General features: G+C 40.4%; 1 protein-coding gene across 9 annotated transcripts in view; it reads right to left on the reverse strand.

The window, feature by feature from the left end:
- ELMO1 (engulfment and cell motility 1) overlaps positions 1–22,391 on the reverse strand; it is a 555,096-nt gene that overhangs the window by 282,865 nt on the left and 249,840 nt on the right. For all 9 annotated transcript variants that reach the window (XM_082471822.1, XM_082471824.1, XM_082471823.1 and 6 more), the window contains one exon: positions 3,910–4,014. In XM_082471822.1, coding sequence (XP_082327948.1) covers positions 3,910–4,014 — 105 coding nt within the window. The remainder of the gene's footprint in view (positions 1–3,909; positions 4,015–22,391) is intronic.

Here is a 22,391-nt window from a genome sequence, read left to right on the forward strand (position 1 = left end):
GTTTTATGACTTGATAGATGTGCCGAGGATAGGTCACATCTAAAAATTCAGAAGAAAATTTTTAAAAACCCAAGGGGGAAAAAAGAAAACAAGATAAAACAAAACAAAACAACAACAACAAAAATTATACTCTCTTCCTTTGCTTGCTGTTCTATATTCTGTTACCTAAGAACTAGATCCTGCCATTCTTATTGACCACCATTGCCCATATCTCACTGCCTACTAGAAACATCCACCTGGACAGTTGTCCCATATGCATATAGTATCTGGATGTCTCCAAATGACCAACCCCTCAGACCTGCAGATCTAGTTCATCAATGACACCACCATCCATCCACTCAAGCCAGTATCTCCCTTTTCCTTGGAGAGAGTCTAGTTTACCTTAGCTCCAAAATAATTCATTCAAACTGCTTCTCCCCAGTGTCACAGCCACTACCCTAATCAGGTTACCATCATTTCTCTACAATTTCCCCAATTTTATTTTTGCTGCTAGTCTTGATTTCTCACATTTGTTTTCTGGCAGGAGAGTGATTTTTCTAAAATTAACTCTCATCATGTTTACTTAAAATAGTTCAGAAATTCTTCACTGCCTTTGGGTTAAGGCACAAGCGAGCACCTTAATACGGTGTGGAGGGTCCCTAATGAACTAGCCCACATTTGCCTCCCAAGCCATGATCATATTTGCCACTCCCTGTCTTAACCATGTTGTACTATTTGTGGTTCCTTGAACAAAGCACACACCTTTATGCCTCTGTTCACATGTTTCCTTCTGCTGGGAGTACTCTCTCACATCCCCCTTCCCCTCACCTGATAACTAGTACTACCCAACAGGTCTTAGTGTAGATGCCACTTCTTGAAGGAAGTTTTACTGACCTGACTCCCACATCTGTGTTTATGACTCTCCTCTGTGCCCCCAATATCACTCCTGCCCAATCAAAATCCATTCTAAGTGGCTTGGAAAGTGCTGGCATTTAGCTCTTCCTCCAACTACCCCTCCTTTCATCGCTAGACAGTAAAATCCTCAATGACAGGACTCATGAGTGACTTGTTCCTTAGGGAATCTCTATCCCCTCCCTCACTGCAGGCCATTTGATAGTTACTCAGTAAATATGTGCAGCTTGAGTGCCTGAAAAAGAAAAAAAGATCCACAGACAGAGTCGTGAGGATTATGTGCATTTGATGGGCAGGCAGAGGGAGAGAAACCCATCAGAGAGACTAAGAGAAGCAGCCAAGGAGAGAACCAAGACAGACAGCAAGGGCTGCAGGCAAAAAGGGAGAACCGGCCAATGGAAACAGTGTCCAGTGTCAATGGGAGGACAAAGAAGATGAAGGAAGAGGAGAGGGCTCCCCATGTAGCAGGAGAACAGCTTCTAGAAAATGATGGGTGCAAAGTGTTGAAAAGTGAGCGGCAGGTGAGTTAGAACATGGGGTAAGAAGACAACTTGGAAAAATATACATTGTTTGAGGGAACAGGATAGCTGGAGGGCGTGGGCATGTCAAGGGCAAAGAGGGAATATGTGTGTGTGTGTGTGTGTGTGTGTGCGTGCGTGTGTGTGTGTGTGCGTGTGTGTGTGTGTGTGTGTGTGTTACAATTCCTTTTGAAAATCTCAACCATAAATCTGACTGGCAAAGTGAAAAGTGAGACTATAGATTTAGGTACAGAATACGTGTTTATTGAATGAAAGATATAAATAATAAATGAATAACTGCATTCAGACAGGACATTTACCTCATCAAAAAAAGGAAATTTTATCAAAATGTAAGCTTATTAAAAAACCAAGAGCCCATCTTTGTTTCAGAAAAGACCACTAAGCTCATAGATCAAAATTTAATTAGCTGTCTGTCATTGTCTCCATCACTATCTCACTACCACTGGGACATCTGTTTTCATAGTCACCACCAAGCTTCCTTGAAGAATGCCTCAGACTTTATATATGATCCCCTAACCCCATTCATTCATGTAAATACCTTTAACTTTCCATGCAGCATTTAATGGTCCCAAAGTCAGATGGGACACAGAACACATTAGGAAAGGAACACTTTCGAGAAAACATTCCTTTCTCAGTCTAACCAGAAAGAAAGTGCCTGTGGACAAAAAAGTCCACACCTTTCTTTTCAAATAGGATTTTCTTTTAAGTTCCCATCAGATATAAAGTTCTGTCAGGTTGCCATGGTATTAATTTCACTTATGACAGTCTAGAGAACACATTGAAGAAAATGGGCTTAAAATATTAAATTACTCTTCTTGAGACATATGCTTCTTATGCAATTAACAATACATTCAGAATCAATACTCTCTAACTTTAGAAACATTCATCCACAAACATTAATCAGGTAATTTTAAATTCAATTTCTGCTAGGCTTCTTCTTTTCACACTCAACTCTCCGAGGCTATACCACAGGGTATCTCAAAAATATTAATTTACTTACTGTGAGAGCAGATTACATTCCTAGAAAAAAATCTGTGCAATAAATATATACACATATAAACCAAATTAAACTTTTATGAAAAAACAATTTTCTTATGGAAAATTGCATTTCTAATCAAATACCTGAGAAGCACATAACACCATTCAGAGAAATGCATACAATCCTTCATATAATTAAAGTACAAATAATGTTTCAATATAAGTCAAAGCTTGTCAAATTGCATATATAGAAAAACAGATAAAGTTAAAATATAGTGCTTACAGGGAACTCAGACCTGGCATGACTTTTTTTTCAAAGGGGTCATTACTGGGTAGGACAATTTTTCATGGTGCAGACTGCCCCATGTTTTAGAGGACTGTGGCCAGTAGCACCCCAATGGGCATGGTGACTACCGAAAAAACGTGCCCACACATTTCCAAATGCTCCTTGAGGGAATAATGCTCCCTAGTTTGGAGAAGAAACTATAGCCCAGTCAAAAGGAATGGCCCCATTTGCATTACCAGGTAACGACAGTGCCAGGTCTTGAACCCTGGTCTCCAGAAAGCCAGTGCCAAGAGGGAGCCAACAGAGAATATCAGAGGCACAGGCTCATACCTTACTCTGATTTCAGCTTTACTCTTCCTGCATTAGGATATTCATTCATCGAATATTTTCTAAGCTTATATCTAGTCATCATTTTAACCACTTGCCAATGCCCTTGTCCCATTTATTCACATCCTCCTTCATCTCAATCGTGGATCTGTATCCCTCACCCGACTGAACCTGGGCTCCTCTCCCTGGGGACAGGGGACAGGGGTCAGCACAAATCCAGGGCTTCCAGTGGAGCAGCCTTGACTCGCAGGCCTTCTCTGTCACTGTCCCTATGCTCCAGTTCATTCACACTTTGTCCTTCCCGCCCCTGCTCTGCATCGACAGGTGGCACCTTCTATTTTCCTTCATCCCCACCCACAAAGGCATTGCCTTAGTAGCTGGAGTTTCACTAATCTGTTATCAAATGAGAGAAGGCATTTCTCATCCCTCCCCGTGTCCCTCCCACACTTCTCTTTCTGTTTGTCTGATCGTATCTCCAGCATTAGATTGAACAGAGCAGTGCTAGACAGAATCCTGGGCCTCTTTTCAAAAAGCCAAATAAGTCTAAGTGGTTTTCACTAACGTTGGGATCATGCAGGTTTTTGGTAGATAGTTTGTTTCTCTTCTTTGTTATTTAAGGCTAAGAGTTTTTGTCATAATCAAATGAACTATATAAAATATTTTTCCAATATCTAATATATTTTTAAATGTCATGTGAAAAAAATGAAAAGTTAAAAAAATCCCTATTTTGGTGCTCTTTAATTTCATTTAATTTTCATTTTTACTTTACTAAGTGACAAAAGCCAATCTCTGGGGCCACTCATCTAAAAGTAATCCCTCCATATCCATAAGTGTGAAATTCGAATTCAGTAGGAAACCTACACTAGCTGAAAGGGGCTGCGTGCTTACCCGAATGTAGGCATCCTGGTGGTGCTTGGCAAAGTAGAGCATATTGTCCAGAGCTAACATCCCAGGAGGTGTCTGGGTAAAGTCCATGGCAGGGTTGACATGATTCTGTGATTAAAACAAAATGTTTGATCAGGTTAATTCTTCAGCAGATTTCACCAACTGCCAGAGGTCTGATTTCCCTCCAGAAGACCAAAGTACCACAAGGCAAGCTCCAAATAATCAAGTAGGATGACATTTGCTATCTCCATGTGAACAGATCAGGATGGCAATGAGGGCTTCTTTCTACAAGTGGAGCAAAACCAGCTTCTAGACCCAGGGTTGGGAAACTCAGCTGAAGATCGAAATATGGGATTATTCTTAGACATGTGACACTGCAGGAAAAGAAAATAATGTAAAAACTGTATTTTTACATTATTGGCTGTGCTCTAGCGGAACCAACAGCATTTGGGGAGAAAAACCTGGGATGAAGCCACATCTCTGCCATTTACCTTTTTTTTTTCACCTTAACTTCCTCATCCTCGTGTGTGAGGGTTAGGTATGGACACACCTGTCCATGGTGTTTGTGAACTTTCCAGACTTACACAGTCTGTAGGTCTCTGAGCACAGGCACTCTATAAAACTCAGAGGTCCACAGGGTCCTAACATCTGCCTACTTGCAGGGAGTGTTCTGGCCTTGTGTCACCCACACTGTGCCAAGAACCACAAAAACAAACAATAGTTATAAATATGCCCAACAAATTCTCCATATGCTGGAGATCACTCAGTAAAACACCACGAGACCCCTATTCAGGGCAGTAAACCACTCTCCACCGCTAATTGTCAAAAATGATGACCAAGATCTGTCCTGAAAATTCAGATCTAAATGGCTAATGATTTAAGGGAAGTCATTCTTATGTTCAAGAAATGGAAAAGTTAAAGAGATATTAAAGAAAACTGCTCTTACCTCATAATCTAGGTAATGTTTATGAAAGGACATATTTTTGTTTTCTTCCTGAATATTTCTTAATAAACACCTTGGCTCTCTGATTTGCCAGGGAAATTTTGATCAACTGTAATTTTTTCTAATTTAAGTAAAGGAAGGACATTTTATTCACTTGTTCAAGGTTCAAACAACCCACACTTTTCTACATTATTCAAGAGTACACAGAACCTGTCTTTTCCATGTTGATTTGAAATTTTTTTTATGAGCTAATAAACAACATCTAAAATTACAGGACAGTGGTGCTGCCTACTGGCCACAGTTCCACAATTTCCAGAGCACTCCTGTCCATATCTGTATAGCAAGCTGGGTCAGTGTAGTGACTTCAGTATTTTATTTTAGCATTTTATCCTGATTTGTTTGTTAAGATGTTGGAAAATTTTTAAAATACAAAAGTATACTACTTATGATAAGAAAGATATATTTCATAAAATAAATATAATTGTAACAAAAATGAAAATCACTGGGCACATCAAATGCAGTGGGTTTCAGCTTTAATCTGATACTCATTGGTGTAAGAGTCTCAGGTCTGTATTCAATAGTGAGGGGAAAATCAAAATGCTGGAAATAAACGATCAGAGATTTAGTCTCAAAAGTAACCTGCAATGAAAGATTTTATAATATTTTCAGTTCTTAAGAAAAGAATAGTGGAACTTCCCTCATTATGCATACATTTATTATTTTGACTTTGATACGTTTGATTTTCATGAACACAAGTAACATAAAAATGCTAGTATTTGCTGAGTACTTTCTTGGGGTTAGCACTAGTTTGGGTTTCACATGTGTTACCTCATCTAATAGGTGGTGGGCACTATTGTTACCCCCATTTTATTTTATTATTTATTATTTGTTTTTTAATAATATGACCCTGTTTTATTTTATTTTCTTAATTCTGGAGTACAATATTCCAAAATGCTAAATGGTTATCTCTAGGTAGTGGAACCATGGGAGATTTTTATCTCATATTTTTTTCTTAGCTGTAATTTTTATTGAAGTATACACTTGATTTATAATATTATATTAATTTCAGGTATACAACATAGTGACTCAATATTTTTATAGCTTATATTCCATTTAAAGTTTTTATAAAATATTGGCTATATTGCCTGTTCTGTACAATATATCCTTGTAGCTCATTTATTTTATACATAGTAGTTTGCACCCCTATGCTGCCCCTCCCTGCTTCCCTCTCCCCACTGGTAACTACCAGTGTGTTCTCTATATACCTGTGAGTCTGCATCTGTTTTGTTATATTCATTCATTTGTTTCATTTTTCAGATTACACACATAAGTGATAGCATACAGTATTTGTCTTTCTCCATCTGACTTATTTCACTGAGCATAATACCTTCCAGGTCCATCCATGTTGTTGAAAATGTCAAAATGTTATTCTTTTTAATGGCTGAGTAGTATTCCACTGTGTGTGTGTGTGTGTGTGTGTGTGTGTGTGTGTGTGTGTGTGTGTGTACACACACACACCACATCTTCTTCATCCATTTATCTGTTGACGGCACTTTGGTCGTTCCTTCAAGAAGTGGCATCTACACTAAGACCTGTTGGGTAGTACTAGTTATCAGGTGAGGGGAAGGGGGAAGTGAGAGAGTACTCCCAGCAGAGGGAAACATGTGAACAGAGGCATAAAGGTGTGTGCTTTGTTCAAGGAACCACAAATAGTACAGCATGGTTAAGACAGGGAGTGGCGAATATGATCATGGCTTGGGAGGCAAATGTGGGCTAGTTCATTAGGGACCCTCCACACTGTATTAAGGTGCTCGCTTGTGCCTTAACCCAAAGGCAGTGAAGATTTCCATATCTTGGCTATGCTGCTATGAACACTGGGGTGCATGTATCTTTTTGATTAGTGTTTTTGTTTTCTTCGGATATATACCCAGGAATGGAACTCTTGGATCATACAGTAGTTCTATTTTTAGTTTTTGAAGGAACCACCATACTGTTTTCCACAGTGGCTGCATCAATTTTATTGGTGAGGAAACTGCAGCTCAGATGAGATAAGAAGCTTGCCCAGGACCTGGCAACTTGAATTTGGCAGAGCAGGCAATGTCTTGCTTGGACGATATGTTTCAGCATGCTTTTGTCCCTACCTTTTTCCTTACCACCAGTTTATAAGTTGAATGCATCTGCTTTAGTACTGTCAGCATTTAGACTTTACATAGCCTGAGGAAAAATTGATTTGAGAAAAACGTAGGCTAATCAATATTAGCTGCTCCACAGCATGGTCCAGCCAACAAACGAGAGTGTGCCAAATATAAGAGAGAAAAATATGACACTTATTTCAGAGCTATTTCTAGTGTTGGTCTATGAATCTCTTCCAAAAATAAGTATACAAAAAGGAAATCAAATGAGAAAAATTAGTTTCTCTGAATCTTGTTTGACAACCCCCCAAAGCTATGTGTTAGTGAAGTTAACCAGGGAGAAGCCCCCCGTGGGTTAAGAATCATCAGGTTTGTTTGAACTGTGCTCCCAGGATGCCCCGGAAGCCTCGTTGTGTCAATCACACACCTCCTTAGGCACACAATGGGGGTATCAAATTGGGCACTGCTGCTTTCTAAGGTCTTATGGTTAAGAAACAGTATAATGCATTTTTAGAGTTCTTTTAAAGATCCATATGGCTATTTAGCAAATAGTCCTAATAAAATAATGCCTGCTATGTGGCAGGTGCTATATAAAGCACCTTGCACATGCTAACTTTTAATCCTCATAAAATTCCCACAAGGCAGGTCCTATTATTTTCCTCCTTTGACAGAAGGAAACTGAGGCACTGAGCATCTGGGTAGCTTGCCCAGAGTTTCAGAGCCAGTATGTGGCAGAGTCAGAATTTGAACTCAGAGTACAGGCTTTTAACCAGGGTTTTAGGGTCAAGTTTTTGCTCAGCCAGACGCCACTGGGAATTTCACAAATATGTCCAGTGCAGGTTCCCCATTGGTGTGGTTCTCCTCAGTCAACATGCTTTGCTCAGGCAAAGTGGGTCTGTGATCCATCCTTTCCAATAAAAGCTATAATCTCTCCATCCCTCCCAGACATAACAAAGTCTCTCTCAAGATCAACAAACCAGGTCCTATTGTCTCCAACAAATAGGCTCTTAATTAAACAAAAGCCAATTAGAAAAGTGCCTTCGATTTTCTACGACTTGCTCTAAATTATGAAGTGTCACTGCGTTTTAGACGAAAAAAAAATTTTGCAGTTGTGGGTGAACTATATTCTTTTTTTCTGTCTCTCTCTTTTATACCTCTGAGTATCATTTTCCCAGCCTCTGTCTCCTTGAAATGATTGTTTCCTTTTTCTCTTTTGGTTTTAACAGCCAGCGCAATAATTTTACAAGCATAGACTTTGATAACGGAAACAGTATAAGAATTACTTGCCAAAACATTTGAGAGCTGTCTGTACTGTTACAAAAATACTCTGAGAACCCGGCAAGGCCAACCAGACCCCCGCTCCTTCCTTATTTATGAGATGCTCTGGATACAGATTTATTTTCTTTTCTTGTTCCATGTTATTTTTTTCCACCTGTCTTGAAATGGAAGCCGCAAGAGCTTTCATAAATGACTTGAAAATATCCCTTGTTTTACTGCAAAGCCTGTGTACCTCTGTACATCCTTCTGAAATGCCATTTGTTAGAGCCTGTAGAAGTGCTGCTCTGTGAATCACATCAGACAGCTCTCAGCCCCTGGAGCAAGGAGGAGGCGGCCACCTCCCTTTCCAAAGCACCAAGGTTTTTTCACTTTCGGAAAATGGTACCAACCCACTGAAGAGAGCACGCTTTATTTAAAGTGAGCGTCCTATATGGGGTTTGTGTATAGAGTTCCTAGAGATCTGTTTCTCTTCTGTTACACACACGCCAGTTTTTTACTTGAATTATTTCAATCGCACATTCAAGGTCTATGACAGAGACTCTTTCAACCTTCCAGGACCATACACTAAGGCCATCGGAGAGCTGGAGCGGACCTCAAATATAAACTAGGCTTGTTGCCTTATTTTGAAGTTGAGAAAACTGAGTGCCTGGAGAACAGCGGTGCTCACACTTGAGCAGGCATCCGAACTGAATCTCCGGGAGGGTTTGTCGAAGCACCAACTGCTAGCCCCATCCTCAGAGTCTCTGATTCAGGTGGGCTGGGGAGAGGTCTGAGAACCTGCAACTCTAACAAGTTCGCAAGTGATGCAGATGCTGCTGTCTGAGGACCACACTTTGAGACCCGCTGATGGCTGGAATGGCACATCTCACATAGCACGGGTAATATCAAAGCAGGATCTAGAATCCAGATCCACTGATCTCTTGCATCCCATGCAGCTTCTACTATAACATGCTTTGAACTGACTGGTTCCAAAGTTCAATGCATTTTAAATATACTTGCTGTTTATCTACTTTGTGCTTTGGCCTCTTATTGAGAAAACTGAGATTTCCTTATTCAGAAAAAGGAATTATAATTTAGAAGCCTCTCACTTCTCCTCTTGCTCAAATTTCTGACTAAAATAATATTATTAGTACCTCCACAGGGAAGGTAGGAAACTGTAATCAGTCAATGTTTTCTACTCTTGAATGCTTCCTGGTTGGGGAAGCAGTGCCGGCACGAGCCTGAATGATTTGTAAATGATCTGTGTTTCTCAATTACCAATGCCATGCTAGTCCTTCATTAGTGTGGATAATAAAGAGATGATTACAATAATGCCTGCCAGATGGCATATCGCAGGGAAAGCCTTGGAGGATTTAGGAGTTAATATTTGTGCTATACAAGTGCCTACATTTGCTGAACAAATATAGCATTAAAAGCAACCTTTAAAACAAATCACATTGAGTGAATATTCATTCAGCCTAGGAAAGGCCCTATCAAAGCTCTTTCTTGAGGCTGGTAGTTTAAGGTCATGTTCTCCAAGGGGAAGCAGGGTTTGATGGTTGCAGCAGATCCCTTGGGAGCTGTGCCAATTTACACGTGCCTCCCACTCCTCTCCTCCCCACTCAGGAGAAAGGGTATGTGGGTGTTTCAGCAGGCTCCTAGAAGAGCACTTATCTACCTTGGATGCCCCTGAAAATCCCCTTGGGAGCTCTGAAAAATCCTGATGTCCAGGCTGATACCCAAAACCAGTTAAAGGAGACACTTTGTGGTTGGAAACCAAGCAACTGGACTTTTAAAGCTCCCCAGGTGATTCCAAAGTCCAGCCAGGGTTGAGAACACTTTCCCCAATCAGTGGGTCTCAAATTTGAACGTGATCAGAATCTCTTAGAGGGTCTGTTCAAACAGATTGCTGGCGCTGCCCTCCCCCAGAGTTTCTGGTTGAGTAGGTCTGGGTGAGCCCTGAGAATCTGCATTCATACACATTCCCAGGTGCTACTGACGGTCTCTGGATCATACTTTGAGAACCTCTGCTCTAAAGCCACAGTAACCCAATGCAAGAGCATTCTAGGGATCTATACCCAACAACCGATGGAGCTGGAACCTTGATTCCCTGTATGGAAGTGTTTGGTTTGCAGCGGCTTTTATTGGGATGCCTGCTTTAGGGAGGCCATGCACTCTCCGAGCTGACGCGGGCCCAGCACTCTCTCACCTGGCTGCTTCACACATTCATATAAGGAGGTTCTTGACAGCACCCAACTTTGTGACCCCCAACATGGATCAATGTTCCAAAGAGTCCTAGACCTAGCCTTTAGACATCTTCGGATTCTGTCCTTGGTCTCTCTCCAGTAAGTTCAATAGAAATGAATAGTTTGGATGAATACAGAGAAGGCAGCCTACTAAATCTGACCTAGGAGTGGGCAAGGTGGTATGCTGAGGAGCAGAAAAATAACTGTGACCAGGGATAGGTAGGCGTCGTGCCAGGCACTCCAAAGGCGTGATTTAATTTAATCTTCCCAACTACCCAGTGAGGCGAGTTATTAATGAGGGAAATGTTATTATTCTCTTCCTACAGATGAGGGTGAGAACTTGTGACTTGTGCAAGAGCATGGTTAGAAGTGGCAGAGTCACCACTTCAGCTCCGCAGCTTTTTTTTTTTTTTTCCTATTTAGGTTCAAAAGGCCTTTGGAGAATAGGAAGATGGGCCCCATTAGCAAGAAGAAGTTTAATCAGAGAAATGTAACGTCCCGTAAAAAGATTTTTTTAAAAATTCAAAAACACAGCTACTACAGAAAAAGGGAAATCTGGCTTACAAATAATTCATGAGATCCCAGCTCCACACCATTAAAATTTGATTCTTTTAGGTAAAGCACAAAGGATCTGCATGAAAGAAACACCCAGGAAGATGCTAAGGGTTCAGGCCAACAGATTCTAAACTACCTGGCTTCCGTGCTGTACCTCCCTCTCAGCTGTACATCCTCTTCTCCTTGCCTGGCCTCTGGAACACCTCTGCTAGTCTCTCTAATGTCATTCATCCACCTGCTATCCTTTTGTTCTCCTGACCTTCAACCTGGCTCCATTTTCCCTCCTTTGGCAGGTCCACAACTAATCCTTTGGGGAATACCTCTGGTCCTAGAGCTCTGGGACCATCCACAACTACCCACTATCACCAGGACCCCCTCCCTGGGCTTGTTCTGCAACCTAGGGGAGTCCATGACCAATCTTATTATTAAGAACTAAGAGTTAGAGTTGGCAGTGTAAGTCCAAGATGAGTCAATTTTGAGTGGCAGTCAGGAGGCTCTGACAGGCGGGGATTTATTAACAGGAGAACAGCAAGAAGAACAGAGGAGGGTTCCACCAACTGGGCCCAGCTGAGGCCACATTTGGACACAACACACAGTTCTGGGGGCTACACTGGGAGCCAGCTTCCGACACACAGGAAATCATGTACAAAAGGGTGGCCAGGAAGAAGCAGAAATATCTAAACAGTAGGGTATATCAGAAAAGTTCGAAAAAAAACCTTTAGATATTTAGCCCAGGGGAAAAAAGTATATGTGGTGGAGGTAGGATGGGGGTTGTGAGTTGGACCACTACTGTCCTTAGGCATCTGAAGGATGGATATTATTGTGTGGGCAGCTACAGGAAACAGGATTAGCAGAGAAGTGAGTTTTTAGAAATATTGAAGCAGGATGTCCAGCAGGAATGTTGTCCAGAGAACTAAAGGGTAGAGAATTGGAGCAAATGACCTTTAGATACTTTGCAGCCCCTGATTCATTCCTTCTCTCATCAAATAATTTTGGATTTCTACTACTGTGCAAGGCACCATGGGAGACAGACATGATAAATTTCATCCAGAGATTAATTTAAAACAAAATAGTACTTGTCTTCACGAAACTTCTGTCTCAGAAGTGAATTATTAAAAGCCTTAACAAGGACTTCCCTGGTGGCGCAGTGGTTAAGAATCCGCCTGCCAATGCAGGGGACACGGGTTCGAGCCCTGGTCCGGGAAGATCCCACATGCCGCGGAGTAACTACGCCCGTGTGCCACAACTACTGAGCCTGCACTCTAGAGCCCGCGAGCCACAACTACTGAGCCCACATGCCACAACTACTGAAGCCTGCAGGCCTAGAGCCCGTGCTCCTCAACAAGAGAAGCCACCACAATAAGAAGCCCGCGCACCGCAACAAAGAGTAGCCCCCGCTTGCCGCAACTAGAGAAAGCCCACGCGCAGCAACAAGACCCAATGCAGCCAAAAATAAATAAATAAATTCATAAAAGAAAAAAAAAAGCCTTAATAATATAGCTTTGAAATATGCACATGTGCACACACACATACACCACACAGGCATAAGTAACTTCACACATGCACACTGTGGAAGCTCTCACATAGAAAATTCTGGATTTAAGGCAAATTTCCTCAGTTAAAAAACAATGTCCTTTTTAAAATTACTCTCAAAAGGTCAGGAAAGGCCGTGCAGTGCCGTGTATTCAATTCATGAAAATCTGGACTCACTCTCACTTCATTATCTTGAAGAAGCAGAGTTGAGACTTACTGAAGAAAAGAGTAAACTCCAATATTGTTTATTTGGTATGTTGATTTAACAGTCAATACAAAGAATTACCATGAAGACTCAATTAAAATGCCTTGGGAATAAATCTCCTTTAAAATGAAGCTGGTTATGGTTAAAAAAACAAAAGTCTTCATGAATAATGAAATAATGCTGTCAAGGTTTATAAAAATATCTGCCATTTTTCTACTGAGCTGAGTGCATGCCAGATTATGAATGACCCAAGCACTGTGGCTTGCGCTACCAACACCCTACTCTTTCTTCCCTTAACTCCCAGCTCCTTTTTCACCACTCTTTTTAGAACTCCCTTTTCACCTACCTTTTGTAGTTTTAAAACAGGAAGTAGACTAGCACCAGTTATGCACAGTGGGTTTCTCTGTCTCCCTTTTTCACTCATCCCCAGGAACAGCACAGGCTAAAAGCTCCATCAAAGGACACAGAATGTGTGCTACCGTCACTCCAGGGCTGCTCTAGCTAGTCAAACTGGAAACCTGTTCCCTCCAGCCCAGCAAAGCTCTCCAGGCAGCCTCTGGTAAGGGAACCACCACGTACATGGGAGATGAAACCTCTTTGCCACGATGGAGCCAGGAGCTGATCAAGCTGCTGCTGCTACTGATGGACTGTCAGGGGTCAAAGGGATGCACGGGCTTGCATACTGCAGCCCTGCCCTCCTCCAGGGTCTAGCACTGCATGGTGCTAGGGTAGGGACAGTGATGATGGTGATAACAACTTTAATCATGGAAGTAGCAGCTAACACACACACGGCACTTAATGAGTGCCAAGGACTGTTCTAAGCCACAGGTTACTTTGGCCCAGGGGCCAAATTGGGTTTACCACTCAACTTTGTAGAGTTGTGAGTTTAAAAGTTTCATGTCTTTTTTTTATCGTTTTAAAATCTTTTTTTTTAATCAAAAGGAAAATACTTATCTCTGACACATGAAAATGACATGAAATTAAAATTTCAATGTCCATAAAGAAAGCTTTGTTGGAACACAGCCATGCTCATTTATTTACATATTGTCTGTGCCTGGTTTTGCATTTGGCCTACAAAGCCTAAAATATTTACCTCCTGGCCCTTTACAAGAAAAGTTTGCCAACCCCTTTTCTAAGTGTTTGTTCTCAAGGCAATTCAATGAGTTAAGAAAATCAGTCCCTCCTTAACCAAAGTTAAAAATCTCAATTAATAAAGAAATGCTAATGTTTTGCTACCTGGACAACATGAGCCCTTTGTAAATGTTCAATGTTTTGCTCCCCTGGATAATATCGTAATGATTTTAAAGATTCCCAAGTTTTAGCTGGACAAAATTCTGTGTCTTGCAAAGGTTATGCTGAGATGAATCTTTTCAGTAGCCTTAACTTGTGACTCAAGGCCTCATCTTGGTGTCTTTGGGCCCCTTCCTCCTGCTGACCAAAGGCAAACCTCGGAGGGGTCTTTCATACACTTTTATATAAGACTTTTATACTGTTATATATGTTTTTATTAATATATATACCTTTATATAAGACTACCTGCAAGTCTGATGAGTTAGGGATCTGGATTGTGTCTGGTAAGCTTTCTCCTGCTTCCCCCCTTCAGTGCAGCTCTTGTAAATGGCAAAGTCTTGGCTTTTAAATTTGGACACTGTGGTCCCTTTTTCCATACCAGAATAAGTAGAATTCTTATGCTTATTTTAAAAATGAAGAAACTGAGGTGTAGAGAGGTTAAGGATCTTGCCCACATTCACACAACCATTATGCTTGAATTTGAACCCAGATGTCTAGAGCCCATTTCTTAACTACTATTCTAAAAGGAGAATTGGCTACCTATGCAGTGGGGGGGCGGGGGTGGGAGGAATCACTTGATGGAATACTACGCAGCCTTTAAAAATTATCTTCATAGAGTACTTAGTTATCAAATGAAAAAAATAGGAATATAAAATATATGTTGTACTTTATATAGAATTTCAATAGTAATATATATTCCTTGGCATTGTGTATTTTATAGAGTACTCTCTATACATTCTTATTACATTTTATATATATATATTACATATATATGTATGGAATATCAAGATATATATTTAGCATGTAATTGCGAGTTTTTTAAAGAATGCTTTTAAAAACTGGAAGGAAATTTACCAAAGTGTTAATAGTAATTATTTGTGGTGGTGGGAAGATAGAAAATTTTTTTCCCTACCTGTCCGTATTTTTCTAATTTTCTCTAATGAGGATGCACAGATTTTTACTTATATTTGATTAGAGGTGTGCCCACTGTTCTCTAAAAGGAAACAGAGACCATCCTGCAGGAGAACATGAGATACAGTTTGGATTCTTACCCTGGACCCTCCCAAGCCTTTGCTGAACCCAAGGGATGTACTCGAGCAGAAAGGCTCATCTCCACCTGCCCAAGTAAGTCCTATGCAGGCAGACGGACAGCTTGGATTAACAGCATTTCAGAAAGTATGTAAATTCAGACATTTCCTTCAGATGAAGGAGGCCAGGAAGAGGTACTTGTCTGATCTGATCTGAGCTGCAGGGTATTTGCTCAATTTGCCTGTCCTACCAGGGTACAGCCCTCTGGGCTTAAAGGATCCCTCTCCTTTAACATAACCCCTTTAAGCCAGCATCTCCTGAAGCCTGACAGTTCACAGCGCACTTCACTTCATTTGTCAGGAAACTGTATGATCACAGCTTCGGCCTGGATGAGTCACTTCACCACTGAATGGGCAATCCTGGGCCAGCCCAAGGGCGATCACCTGTAAATGCTGAGAGTTGGACAATCTTGATGGGACCTTCCAGCTCCAAAGCTGAATTGTAAATGTTCAGGGTTCCCCAAATATGTAGGGTAGAAGCATTGAAACTGCCAATATCTGACCATTTATGACCTACCAAAATGGAATTTCACATGGTTCAACCAAAAAATGGCCAAGCTAAATAGATGCAGTCACCCCCAGTCATCTCAAAAATTCTTGAAAGGAGATGGCCTTCTGGAGAATGCAATGGAAGCAGTTCCAAAGGGAATCAGCGGGGGGCTGAGGATAAAAAGACCTGAGGGAGTGCCATAGCTTTAGTTTGAAAATAAATATTAAAATTGATTTTTTAAATGAACTTTTTAAAGTGCATCTTGTAACACACCTCCCGCCTCTGTGAAATCAGCAAAGACCAAGGGGAAATATCTCCCCTCCTGGCTGTGACTCAGGAGGCCAACAAAAAGCGGGCAACCTCTCTTTGGTTTGGTTTTGCTCATATAAATCTACCCATCTGCAGACATAGTGACTGTGACTTTCTCAGTCCTAAGAATAAGGATCTGAAAAATAAGAATTTGAGACCATTACTCATCAGAGAGCAATAAACCCTGACAGAGGATGAGAATTCTTGGAAATGTTAGATAAATAGCATGTGAATGCCAAGTTGCCCATAACCTTAGCAAACAGATTAAACAGAATTAAAAACTTCCATGTTAAAAAAAAAAAAAACAAAACCTCTCAGTTGTCTCGCAAACCTCAGATGCTCTAGGAAATTTGTACCAAAGGCCTCCCACACGTGGAAGGATCTGTCAGGTTACTCAGAGGCTGAGAGCAGTCGGATGGGCAGGAGAAACTAGAACTAACCTCTTAAAATCTAATATATTTTTTGGTAGTTATTTTACTAACTTCAACCTCCTCTAACAAGTGGGTCTTTGATAATTATACCCCACAGAAAAAATAACTTTAAAACTATACATTACAGCTTTAAACTGATGTTAACACAAAATACATTTGTGGAGAAAATTTGACTCAAAATTTCTACAACCATTTTTTCAAACTACAAAACCATGCAAGGAAATAATATGTATCTGCATCACGATAAGACAGAGGAGGAATGAAAAGGGGACAGGCAGGGAGAGACATAGACTGAATATGTAATGTCCTGTTTCGTGCCCCCTCCCCAAATAAAGATGTTTGAAGAAAATACAGCAAAATGTTACCATCTATTAAATCTGAGTGGTGGGTACGTACATGAATGCCTTTTATATGCTGTTATGTTTCTCCGATCTAAATAGTTCATAATTATGATTTAAATTTAGAGTCTACATTTTATTAATTTTATTTGACAGCAAACTAATGTAGGTTTAATAGCTTTAGGACTTTGCACCTTAAATAGTACGGAATAATAAAACGTAAGATGAAAAGTGCTTGCTGCCAGAATCACAAATGGGCACTAACATTTATTACTTTTATACTGATTATGCTTTTTCCTCTGCTGTACGCTGCCATGTAAAGGAGAACTGAAATGTATTTTCAACAACAAAAGAGGAAGCCAAATATTAAAGAAGACCCTTGGAGAACAGTTTTCATATTACCTTTCACGAAATTCAATAGATGCCTCTGTTTCTCTTAGATAAGGAATATTAATAGGAATATTTCAATCCTCCGCAAATGAATCTTTCTTGAACAGACTCAGTGCCTACATGGGCAGTCTGTAAAACCATTCGGAGCATATTCATATCAATTCCTCTCTCCTCTACAAAAGAGCATGATTTCCTCTCCCAGTCCCCATTTTCCAGTCAAGGATCGATTTTTTAATTCAGCGCCCTGATGGGAAGGAGCTTTGTCGAGTTCTCACGCATCAGACAACAGGCAGAGGCGGCAGGATAAGTCTACTTGTTCACAAAGCACTCACTCTTCACCAGTAGAGCTGGCGTAGGTGGTACCTCCCTCAGTGGCCCCAGGTGCCGGCGGTGGGATGGGAAAAATCAAGGAACAGTTCAAAGGGAGCACAGCTGGCCCCCCAAAAGACCCAAGAGAGGTCCCCTCCTGGGAGTACAGTGCCCTGCAGGAAGAAAGCCTACCTGGGTCTTGTGCCCACCATGTTCACGGGGCTTATCCTCCAAACGTTCCACCCCAAGTGTCTTTGTACAGACAAGAACGTCTCTGGTCCTTCAAGCCTGACAAGGACTTCATCCGTAAAGAGCCTGGCTAACCGCAAAGGGCCAAACAAGCACACGTAGGGGGCAGCACAGCGTGGTGGTAAGCGGCCCAGATTTGAAGAGACACCAACGCAGGTTCCAATGCAATCTTCAAAATTAGTTGATGCTCTTAGAAAAGAAACTTCACTTTCTAAAACCCACTTCTCACCCATAACACTGTGTAGGCATTGCCTCTCTCATTGGCCTGGTTAAGATCAAACGAGATGATGTAAAGAAAACACCCCGAACAGAGTGCCAGGTAAGCCCCAGGGAAATGGTAGTGGGTTATTCACCTTCCATCTAGAGTTGCATCAGTGTCCTCCCCTACCTTCTGCCAAAGATCCTTAGTTCAGAAATCCTGGTCATTTTTCTAGGTCTGGTTCCCCTCAAGACATCAAGGGACCTTGAACTCATAGGCTTCCGATGCCATTAATTCGAAGTTCGGCTTTCTCACTGGCCCCATGGATCTGATTCCCTAGACTACGCTCAGCCCACACTTACTCAAGGATCTCACCAACACCGTGCTAAGGGGGCCTCCTTCCCGACACTGTTGAACAGATCCCTACCCCAGGAATCTGCCAACAGGATCAGACAACAACTAATTAAAGAATCAAAAGCTCCCCAAAGATCCTGGGGGATATTGTACCTTCCCCAACTCCCTGCATTCAAGAGTGGAAAATTTCAGTCTCCCACCCGCATAGTAACTTGTTCTATTTATAGGGACTTCTGGCAAAGAAGATTCAATAGCATTTCTCCTCTTCCACTCATTTATACATTCAGCAACATTTTACCTGACTTCCAGGTGCCGAGTTACATAAGATAATTCAGCATTGTACTTTGAGTATTCTGTCACTTCAAAATTAAGTGTCCCTAAACCACTTCAAATATGAGATACTTTAATTAACATCTTAGGAAAATGGCTTAGGCACACCAGAGAAGGTGATCAATGCAATGTTCAAATACATAGGAAATTTCACTCTACTGATGTGTGTGTTTCATTGATTGGTATTTACTGTGAAAGCTGCTTCTAAGACATTATAGAAAGACTTGAAGTAAGCAAATAAATGTATATCTCAGTTAAACATGATGCCATCTGCCATACCGTTCCAAGTCAGGGAGCATTCCTTAATGGATAGAGAGGCAAAGAGAAGAAAGGAAGAAGGAGAAAAATAGGACTGATTACAGGAGAGGTATATGAGAGAATAATCAGGTTGTGGGAGGGTGACCTGAACTGAATAAATTTAATGTATGAGAGTCCCTGAAGGACAAGGGTGATAACTCCAGGGAACCACTACGTACACGGTTGAGGGCTTAGAAAACTCCACTCCTGGCGCTAAAGGAGTAAACACAAAATCTGCCTCTGTAGGGCACCCCTGCACCCTGTGGCTGTTTCCTGAGATGGCTCTCAGACTTCTGTATACAATTCCAGCTCTGGCTAGAATCCCACAGGTCCTTACACAAGCCCAGCTCCAGCTCCTGAAACTTTCCCATCCGCACAAGTAGAATCATTTTCTAATCACATTGGAATCACTGTATAAAAGTCTAACTCATACAGCCTCAGCAATCTATTTTTGGTAGATTGTTGGTAAACAATCTGGTAAACATGCATTATCTTGCTTTCAGGTTACTATGAACTACTACCACACACACTTGTCAATCTACAAATATATATCATAGTGCCTGGTAATAACTCTGTTTCACGAGACAGATTAAAATCTTGACAAAGGAAAATGGTCAAAAATTTAATAACAGGACTCATAAAAATACAGAATAAACACGTATCAAGATTTACTCAGCTCAATAATGAAGAAACCAGTAGGATGATAAAGCTGGTTCAAAGAGCATTTGAGGGGGAAGGTGTTTGTAGCACTTGCAAAAAGAATTTGAGTAAAAGACTGTTAGGTTACTTACAAAGCTGGTTAATGTCCTACAGAGCATTACAACATTTGGGGTAAGCTTTCCTACTGGGCAGCTCTACCAGCTAAAAACTACACATTAACATATCATTTCCCAGTATCTAGGCTCTAGTAACAGTAAACAACCAAGTCAAACACAAGGATGCTCTCCTGGAGAATTAAATCATCCTTGGACAGACTTTTTTTTTAATGCTCCAGTACTACATTGAAAGGATATGCCACTCTACTTTTTGCCTACTTTCCAAGTTTTGAATTTTTTTCGTAGTAACTTATTGACCATAATACTACACATTTCAAAGAAGGAAAAAAATAGCTATGACTTGAGCCAAGTTGGGTTGCAAATGTAGACTTTTTTCTCATTGTTTTTCCCTTTTTCAATTAGAAGATCATCCTTATATCTGATCTCTGAATTTCTCAGAGTAAAACAAATAGCTGACTCAGTAGGGGAGAAAAGAAAAGACTTTTTAACCTGCCACGTAAGTATTCAAACTGACTCACTTCAGATGTTCTGAATAAGAAATGTATCGTCAATATCTGTGAACATATAAAGGAAGGGAAGGTTCACACTTACGAATCTAAGACATTTCAAAATCTCAAAGCTTAATCTTTTCTGACCACAACACTATGAGACTAGATATCAATTACAAGAAAAAAACTGTAAAAAACACAAACACATGGAGGCTAAACAATACACTACTAAATAAGCAAGAGATCACTGAAGAAATCAAAGAGGAAATCAAAAAATACCTAGAAACAAATGACAAGAAAAACACAGCGACCCAAAACCTATGGGATGCAGCAAAAGCAGTTCTAAGAGGGAAGTTTAGAGCAATACAATCCTATCTCAAGAAACAAGAAACATCTCAAATAAACAACCTAACCTTACACCTAAAGCAATTACAGTAAGAAGAACAAAAAAACCCCAAAGTTAGCAGAAGGAAAGAAATCATAAAGATCAGATCAGAAATAAATGAAAAAGAAATGAAGGAAATGATAGCAAAGATCAATAAAACTAAAAGCTGGTTCTTTGAGAAGATAAGCTAAATTGATAAACCATTAGCCACACTCAACAAGAAAAAAAGGGAAAAGACTCAAATCAACAGAATTAGAAGTGAAAAAAGGAGAAGTAACAACTGATGACACTGCAGAAATAAAAAGGATCATGAGAGACTACTACTATATGCCACTATATGCCAATAAAATGGACAACCTGGAAGAAATCGACAAATTTTTAGAAAAGCACAACCTTCTGAGACAGAACCAGGAACATAAAGAGACTAATCACAAGCACTGAAATTGAAATTGTGGTTAAAAACATTCCAAAAAACAAAAGCCCAGGATCAGACGGCTTCATTTAGAGAAGAGCTAAAAACTTCGAGAAGAGGTAACACATATCCTTCTCAAACTCTTCCAAAATACAGCAGAGGGAGGAACACTCCCCAACTCATTCTACGAGGCCACCATCACCCTCATACCAAAGCCAGACAAAGATGTCACAAAAAAAGAAACCTACAGGCCAATATCACTGATGAACGTAGATACAAAAATCCTCAACAAAATACTAGCAAACAGAATCCAGCAGCACATTAAAAGGATCATACACCATGATCAAGTGGGGTTTATCCCAAGAATGCAAGGATTCTTCAATATATGCAAATCAATCAATGTGATACACCATATTAACAAATTGAAGGATAAAAACCATATGACAATCTCAATAGATGGAGGAAAAGCTTTTGACAAAATTCAACACCCATTTATGATAAAAACCCTCCAGAAAGTAAGCATAAAGGGAACTTACCTCAACATAATAAAGGCCATATACGACAAACCCACAGCCAACATCCTTTTCAATGGTGAAAAACTGAAGCCATTTCCACCAAGTTCAGGAACAAGACAAGGCTGCCCACTCTCACCACTATTATTCAACACAGTTTGGAAGATTTAGCCACAGCAGTCAGAGAAGAAAAAGAAATAAAAGGAATCCAAATTGGAAAAGAAGATGTTAAACTGTCACTGTTTGCAGATGACATGATACTATACATAGAGAATCCTAAAGATGCTACCAGAAAACTACTAGAGCTAATCAATGAATTTGGTAAAGTAGCAGGATACAAAATTAATGCACAGAAATCTCTTGCATTCCTATACACTAACGATGAAATATCTGAAAGAGAAATTAAGGAAACACGCCCATTTACCATTGCAACAAAAAGAATAAAATACCTAGGAATAAACCTACCTAAGGAGACAAAAGACCTGTACTCAGAAAACTGTAAGACACTGATGAAAGAAATTAAAGATGATACAAACAGATGGAGAGAAATACCATGTTCTCGGATTGGAAGAATCAACATTGTGAAAATTACTTTACTACCCAAAGGAATCTACAGATTCAATGCAATCCCTATCAAACTACCAATGGCATTTTTCACAGAACTAGAACAAAAAATTTCACAATTTGTATGGAAACACAAAAGACCCTGAATAGCCAAAGCAATCTTGAGAAAGAAAAATGGAGCTTCAGGAATCAGGCTCCCTGACTTCAGACTATACTACAAAGCTACAGTAATCAAGACAATATGGTACTGGCACAAAAACAGAAATATAGATCAATGGAACAGGATAGAAAGCCCAGAAATAAACCCATGCACATATGGTCACCATATCTTTGATAAAGGAGGCAAGAATATACAATGGAGAAAAGACAGCCTCTTCAATAGGTGGTGCTGGGAAAACTGGAC

Source organism: Balaenoptera physalus (assembly GCF_965194825.1).
Source record: "Balaenoptera physalus genome assembly, chromosome: 8".
Classification (NCBI taxonomy): Eukaryota; Metazoa; Chordata; class Mammalia; order Artiodactyla; family Balaenopteridae; genus Balaenoptera; species Balaenoptera physalus.